An 8521-nucleotide genomic window follows, 5' to 3' on the forward strand; every position below is an offset into this window, starting at 1 on the left:
TCCCAGAAGTCTCACCATCACCTGTATGCGGTCTATTCTCTCCACTGGAGATCAATACATTTCTAGATTTATGCAAATGTTCACCATTGTGGCAATGGATAAACATGCTGTCTGCTTTTTAGAAAAAAAAAAGGAAAGTTATAGCACAAAGAATGCACCATTTAAATACACGGAGCCTTCTGTCCCCTTCTTATTGGACCAGAAAGTAGACACACCGGATTGGTGAGTTCCCATGTTGCAGTCAGTTAAGGTACCTCAAGCCAGCCAACGCTGGCTTTAATTTAGCTGGAAGTAGCCAAGCAGAACCTATCTGGAAAAAAAAATCCCTGGGCTGCTGAGGACGTTCACCCAAGAAAACGTCAGCGGCTCAGCCTAGCACACCTACTGACCTGCTTCATTTCCCTGCCTTCTCCTGGCCTGGCTCAGACAAAATGGCTTACTACGGTCTGCAAATAGCCGGACTGATACTAGGCGGCGTCGGCATGGTGGGGACGGTGGCCGTCACTGTCATGCCCCAGTGGAGAGTTTCTGCTTTCATTGGAAGCAACATTGTGGTTTTTGAAAACCTCTGGGAAGGCCTGTGGATGAGCTGCATGAGGCACGCCAACATCAGGATGCAGTGCAAAATCTATGACTCTCTGCTGGCTCTCTCTCCGGACCTCCAAGCCTCCAGGGGACTGATGTGTGCAGCTTCCGTGATGGCGTTCCTGGCTTTCATGACCGCCATCCTGGGCATGAAGTGTGTCATCTGCACTGGGAACAACGAACAAGTCAAGGGCTATATTTTGCTGACAGCCGGAATCATCTTCATCCTCACAGGCATTGTGGTCCTGATCCCCGTGTGCTGGGTCGCCCATGCCATCATCAGAGACTTCTACAACCCAATCGTGAATTCGGCTCAGAAACGAGAACTAGGAGAAGCCCTCTATATAGGCTGGACCACGGCGCTGGTCCTCATTGCTGGAGGGACAATATTCTGCTGTGTTTTTTGTTGCAGGGAGAAAGACAACAATTACAGATACTCGATACCATCCTATCACACGACCCACAAAAGTTATCACTCAGGGAGGAAATCGCCAAGCGTCTACTCCAAGAGTCAGTACGTCTAATGGCTCATGATTTTGTTTGGGTTGCTGGGATGGACAAGATTTTCTACTCCGAAGCTTAAATAGAATCAAAAGGAACGTTGATTTATCCTTCGTTGCTACTCAACGTTAATCTTGCAAGCCATGCATTATGCAGTCTTTGTTTGCCCAGTGGTGATTTACTACAGTAAGTTATTTTGAAGTAGGAGGCAGTGGACATTCTCTTTAACTCTTTTAGGAAGTACAGTGGCTTGTTTTTTTAAAAGCTCAAAGTGTACAGCTATTTCAGCTATTATTTGTTCAAAATAATATTGTATTTTGGTTCTGATTTCATTATTTTATGAGTGAATATAAAATAGAGGGTAAGATTGAAGTTCTGAACGATGACAATGTTCTATGAGTATGAGAGTCTTGCAAATCTCATGTAAGTAGGAAAATTCTGTTATTGTTCTATTGAGAATAAAATATTAATTTTTCACTGTGAGTAAACAACTCAATTTTCAGAGAAATAGAGGGGGAGCTTGAGGTTCTGATGTCATTATGATGTAGCGTTTTATGAGTATGTGAGCATTACATATCTCATATCAGTAGGAAAATTCTGCTATTGTTCTATTGAAAATAAAATATTAATTTATCAATGTGAGTAAATAGAATTTCCAGAGAAATAGAGGGTAAGATTAAGGAAGGTTAGTTTGTATTATTTAAAATCTTTTGTAGATAATGCACTGAAATTTAAGTGAAAGCTAAAATGACTTAATCAAGAGGAAATGGTTTTATAGCTTTTTTCCCCCCAAGGAAGGACATAGAAAATCTTGCTCTTTTATACTCTTCCTCAAGAGGGTCACTATTTTGTGTCAAGTTGTATCTTGTAGGCTAACACATTTTTGTGGATTCTAGCAACTGAAATGTCCAGTTTAGTAGGGATTTCCGAGGGCCTGGGCCAGAGCCCAGCCTTTGAAGACTTCTACTCTTTATCTTTCTTAACAGCTCGGTATCTGTTCATTCCTTGTCTGGCTAGCTCTTGTACTGGAAGATTTTCCTTTTTTAACAGAGGGGCTGGTCAAAGTCAGACCTGAAACTCACTCGATATCCCGTGCCTGGCTTGGGGCTGAAACTTGGGGAGGGAGCTGTTTCTGATCACGGGTCCGTGAGGGGCTGCCACTGTGTGACGAGAGGAACATGGCTAACCGCTTCAGTATCTTTGCCCCCCAACCCCAAGCGGGGTCATGAAAAGCTGGACCGGGCTAAAAGGACTGAACAACACTGTAGGATGGTAGAGACTTCTGATTGGGTGTGGAGCCGGCAGGACTCGTGACTGCCGCGCTGGATCTGAGGGGGCATCCAAAGGGAGCTGCGCATCCCTTGGTCACTTGGCTTTTTGAGGAGGTAGGCTTACTTCGAATTGCCTCCCCAGAGCCCAGTGGGGCGAGGACGGCCTCATCTCCCACCCGACCAAAGGCAACTAGCTGTGAGCTCAGGACTGCTTCTGTCTGATCCAGCAACCGAGGAGCCACCGTAACATGGATCCGCTCAGACAGCAGCCTTGTGAGCACTGCGATGTCCGGAGGAGACGTTTGCCAGGAGATAGCTGGCACCTTCTCTTCCCTCAAGCAGCCAAGCACGAGGAGGGGAGAGAACCAGAGGCTCAGGCTGGTCATTGATATGCCTGTCCGGCAAACCTGTCCTTCCTTGAGAGGAACCAGCCCAACGGAGCGGCGGAACGATTCCTCCCCACCAGCCATGTCCAGCCCCACCACAAACTTCAGGAAGGCTCCCCAAAGGAACCTGGGACTTCTAGGGACAGGAGCTGGGAGGTACCCTGTTGCCACAAACGTTATTTACATGCGTGCCCCAAGTTAGTGCCCACTTTCTTCCTGGAATTTTTGTGTATTTGTGGTAAAGTATGCCGCAGGTTTAGGCAGAGGTTGAGGACAGAATGTTTTGAATCAACTGACCTTTTTAGTAAATCCCTTCTCTAAAAGTTAATGACGTTGGGGGTGGGGGGAGGCTGGCTGACTCAGAGAGTCAGGCCTAGAGACGGGAGGTCCTGGGTTCAAATCTGCTCTCAGACACTTCCCAACTGTGTGATCCTAGGTAAGACACAAGTCCCATTTTTAGCCCTTACCACCCTTCCACCTTGGAACCAATAAACTGTATTGATTCAAAGAGGAAAGGTAAGGGTTTAAAAAAAAAAAGTTAATACGGTCAATTAGTTAAGTGTTGATTGGGAGTGTAATAAAGGGGGAGGGGGGTGGAGCTCATGAATGAAGGTGTTAAAACCTCACCCCTAGAACCCTAAGTAATGGGAATTTCTAGGGGTCTGGCCTGTCCGTAAAAGTGGGAGTTGGGGAAATGTCCGGAAGGGGATCTTGTACTTTGCATTGAAATGAAATGTGATTCTATAACTTCTATCCATTGTTCCTTATTGTGTTCTCTAGGACAAAGCAAAAGAAAACTATTCTTTCTTCCCTATTACAAGCTTGAAAGCAACCTCTAAGTCTTCTATCAGGCTAAAATAGCCCCAATGAATATTAACAGTCCTCCTATAATAGGACCTTGGGGTCATTTAACTTCTTGGCTACACTCCTTTAGATGCTCCCAAATTGATCGAGTCTTTACTTATATGGGGTGTCTAGAACTAACCATGGTGGAGCACACCCAGTTCTAAGTGAAAATTATTGTTCAAGAGCCTTATAACCTTTGTGAAAGTGTGTTGCTCTCATCTCGATGTTAATAAATGTACAAGAATCATACGTTAAACATGAGGATTTATATATGTCGGTATTTCAATAGCATTTACTCCAGCACTGGACATTTAGCAACATGGATTTCTGATAAACAAAAAGCAGCAAACTATACTTTTTGCTTTGAGTTTTTTTGTAAACCTTTTTTTTTCCAAATGGATTCAATGATGGTTTGAAGCAGCCATTTCAGTTTTGTACAAATGCACATTTTTAAACTTTGCCTTAATGTGGTTTGGCTGTAGAAAAATCCTATTTGGTGCAAAAAGACTCTTGTCCTCCTTGACATCTGGTAATTTGTAGTAAAATGTGATCATGGATGCCCACGATGACTATGTATGTATTTGATTCATATGCTTTATAAATATTACACATGTTTATGCAAATATAAGTTTCTTTCATTGTTTTTTCCGTGAATAGTGTGAAAAATTATGATTATAATCATTGATATTATCATCATGTATTCTTAAGTAGCATAAGCCTCCATTCAAATTATACCATTCTCATCCTGTTTTCTGTGTCTATATTTTATAAAGATATTTTCATTTTACAAATCATATATAATAATAACTTTCCACATAAGTTTTCTGAAGTTATATGATCCAAATTGTCTCCCTCTCTCCCTTCCTGGAGCTGGTAAGCAATTCAATCTGGGTTACACATGTATTATCTCACAAAACACATTCCATATTGTTCCTTTTTGTAAGAGAATGCTCATATAAGACCAAAATCCCAGAATAAAAACCCAAATAAACTAAAGTAAAAAATCGTGTGCTTTGATCTGCATCCATCCATCTCTAACGGTTCTTTCTCTGGAGGTGAATAGCATTCTTTGTCATAAGTCCCTCAGAATTGTCCTGGATTGGTGTATTGCTCATTCCAAAATACTGCTGTTACTGTGTACAGTGTTCTCCTGTTTCTGCTTACTTCATTCTGCATCATTTCACGTAGGTCTTCCCAGCTCTTTCTGAAATCCTCCTGTTCATCATTCCTTATAAGCACAATAGTATTCCATCACTGTCATATACCACAACTTGTTCAGCCTTTCCCCAAAGGGATGGACATCCCTTCAATTTCCAGTTCTTTGCCACCACAAAAAGATAAGCTTTTATTATTATTCAAAATCTATCTTGACATAACATAGTTGTAATAAGTGACCTTACTAAATTTTTATCTTATTAAAAATAGAACTATCTTTTGCCTGGGGGATATAATGATGAGAAAATCACTCAAGCAAGAAGAGAGGAGTTGTTCAAGGAGAAAGAGGGGAGCAAGAGACAACAATAATTATATCACACACTAATAATAGCTATATCATCAGTTTTGTTGTTCCGACAGATAGCCTTTATATAGAATTTTAAGGTTTGCAAAGCTCTTTATAAATTTTATATCATTTGATCTGTCTCAGAGGTGAACAAAGAAAAAGTGTGTCATCTGTTCAGTCTCTGTACAATTGAGAGGAGGGGGTGGCATAGAATGAGAAGAGGAGAAAAGAGAATGAATGGGAAGGGGATAAATTTGGCACTAGAAGAGGAAAAGGAAAGATGCCCTCAAAGAACATTCCCACAGGGTGGGAAGTAGGGAGGTATATCCAGTGGTGTGCTGTTAAATGTTTAACCACAGGCTCTCTGAAAAGAGTGAGTCAGTTTTAAGTTTAATCTGCATTCTTAACATTTTCCCATAATTTTATTGTCTAGACAATCAACAAAGCCCTAAACCAAGCTCTGATTTGTAGCATTTGCCAGTTTCTGAGGTAGCAATGCTCATCTTGAAAGCTGAATAATTACCTCTCCTGATCAAGTTCAGATTGACTCCAGCACAACGAAATGTTCCTGCAATAAGTGATGGGGGTCTTTTTCATCTGTGCAGAAGGAATAAAAAGAAAGACCATATTGTTCAATATCTAAGCAAGTGTTGGCATTAGAGTGGCCAGAAGTGGCGGATGGGGAGAGGCAGTATATTGGATACAGATCCAAAGATATGATGTACTAGCTATAGAAGAAAGGAATAAACATGGCAACGGTTAGATTAGATTACACAAAATATTCATTAAGTTCTCCATGTGACACATAGTAAGGCCCATAATGCACATAGTAGTGCCAGGATGAAAATACAGAGAACTGAAAGATAATCCATTTTCAAGGTATGTTGTAATGGGGAAAATAATACAGAAAAGGAAGCTGAGAGAGGAGGTAGGGGAAAGGTACCCGCAAGGGGGCAAGGTGTTAGGTGAAAAAGTAATGCAAGAGCCAGGAAACTGAGAGGGATTATAAGTGAATGTGGATGAGGTGGCAGTTTCCTCAGTGGAGGCTTCAGGAAGAAACTCCCATCAGAGCAGAGGGCAAGAGGAATAGAGGCACTGCCAGTGTGAGAGGGCCACTGGAGTGGGAAAGTACTTTGGGAAGTCTGGCTGAGCAAGTAGAAAGGAGGAAGTGGGAAGATGTATCTTGATTCAGGATACAGAATTACTTTCACCATAAATCATTGCTGCTTCCTTCTTCTTTTTTTTAAACCCTTACCTCCTTAGAATCAACCCAAATATCAGTTCTGAGGCAGAAGGGCAGTAAAGGCTAGGCAATCAAGGATAACTGGCTTGCCTAGTGTTACTGAGCTAGGAAATTTCTGAGATCAGGTTTGAACCCAGGCCCTTCCAACTCCAGGCTTGCCTCTCTATCCACTGAGCCACCCAGATGCCCCATTTTCTTTTGAATGGATGTTTTTAGAAGAGGAGCACATGAAAAATCCCCACTAAAAGCAAATAGCGAATGAAATGAGCAACAAATAGGAGAAATGGGTTGAGATCTCAACATGTACTAACAGAGAAAGAGGATAAAACAGAAGATATTTCGTGGTTGAGAAACTCTATCTTTCTCAAAGAAACAAAGAAACCTAGTGAATAGACTACAAGGAGCTAAGAATAAAGGGGAGGACAAAATAAAAATAAATGTGGTTTTTTTAAGCATCACACAAGAATCTTATTTAAGTTAAGAGACTGAATAATGTCAAGGGGAGGAGAATTTTGAAGCACACATTTCACTGGGTAGAGAAGGATGAAGAAGAGTGAGACATGCACACATACACATATACACACATTACATGCATACATACAAGTACATGCATAATCTATGCACATGCCTACATATAAACACACCTATCTACACATACATATACCTCCCTCCATGCACACAGATGAAGAAAATTAACACTGAATTGTTATGTGATTTTTATGTGAAACTTTTCTTGAACTTCAGGTTTCGAAGGTTGGCTAGCTTCCAACCTAAAGTAATTTGCTCCCAGACCTCAAGGCATTTCACCAGGCTGGCTTTAGTTAGAGGCAAGGTAGAGACCCCTCTTTATTTATTTGTGAAGAAAAACCTCTCTTGGATTAGTCAGCAAGCTCTAGCCACCATTTTGGACTCCAGTGGCCCAGCCTTGAGGCAAGGAGGAAAGGATGCATTGATGTCCTCCTGAGACTCACCACTTCCCATGAGGGAGAAATGAGGGAGGAGTCGGGGTCTCTGAGCCCACCTCAGGGGCTATTTACCCATCAAAGATGTCTCTGGTTGTCCAGGGAAGGGACTAGACAATGAGGGCATGAGGGTACCCATGATGCATGCCAGATGTATGCCACGCTCTCTTTCTCTTTTTTGCCCCACTCACTCACTGGTGTCCATTGGGTTTGTAGAAGGAATCTACCGGCTGGTTTAAACTTTCTTGAGCAGTCAGTCAGTTAATAAATAATTCTAAAATTAAGAAGTCCAGCCTCTCAAGAATTGCAGTTGTTACACACAATACATACCTACCTACATAGCTACACCTATTTGCCTGCATCCATGCACACTCATCCAAACACACACATGCATGCCTACATACAGAGACACCTATATAACACGGCATACACACATGTCTACATGCACACCTACACACAAATGTTCAAGATATAAACATGTACATATACCGTGCATATATTTGTACCTATGTACATACATATGTTCATACATGCATGCACACATGCATTTGTATGCATATACAGAAAGAGAAATAAGCAATTGCATGGATTGGGTAGGTAAACAGGAGCAAGGGTGAGGTAGGTTGGGGAGAGCTGATAGGATTCAATTTGTGTAAGCAAAATTAATGTCAGGGATAAAATACTGACTTGAAAGAAGAGGATCCCATCAATACAAGAGAACTAAATGGAGGAAAACACGAACCTAACATCAGAGCCTATATGTAAATGGATTGACCAATAAAATAAGATGAAATGGAAAGAGCAGTAACAATGAGAAAACAAAAGCCTACAATTTGCTGCATAAGGAAAACCCATTAAAAACGAACAGAGAGAAAAGAAATGAGGGCTTGTTGACCATTTGATCTCACTGATGTCTAATAAGAAATCTGGGAGGTAGAGGTTACTATTTGTTTTTAATTTGAAAAATTTTATTTAATTAATTGATTTAGAATATTTTTCCATGGTTTCATGATTCATGTTTTTTCCCTCCCCTCCTCCTACCCCCTCCCATAGGCAATGAACAATTCCACTGGGTTTTACATGTGTCATTGATCCAGACCTATTTCCATATTATTGATATTTGCACTAGGATGTTCATTTAGAGTCTACATCCCCAGCCATGTCCCCTTAACCCATGTGATCAAGCAGTTGTTTTTCTTCTGGGTTTCTGCTCCCACAGTTCTTTC

At 41.4% G+C, this 8521-nt stretch overlaps 1 protein-coding gene across 1 annotated transcript; it reads left to right on the forward strand.

Moving 5' to 3' along the window:
- The first annotated feature begins 229 nt into the window (after positions 1-229).
- On the forward strand, positions 230-1567 carry CLDN8 (claudin 8). The gene has a single exon (XM_001363840.4). The coding sequence runs from the start codon at positions 432-434 to the stop codon at positions 1107-1109; it is 678 nt and encodes a 225-aa protein (XP_001363877.2). The 5' UTR covers positions 230-431; the 3' UTR covers positions 1110-1567.
- Positions 1568-8521: the final 6954 nt, after the last annotated feature.

The sequence above is a fragment of the Monodelphis domestica genome, chromosome 4 (genome assembly GCF_027887165.1).
Source record: "Monodelphis domestica isolate mMonDom1 chromosome 4, mMonDom1.pri, whole genome shotgun sequence".
Classification (NCBI taxonomy): domain Eukaryota; kingdom Metazoa; phylum Chordata; class Mammalia; order Didelphimorphia; family Didelphidae; genus Monodelphis; species Monodelphis domestica.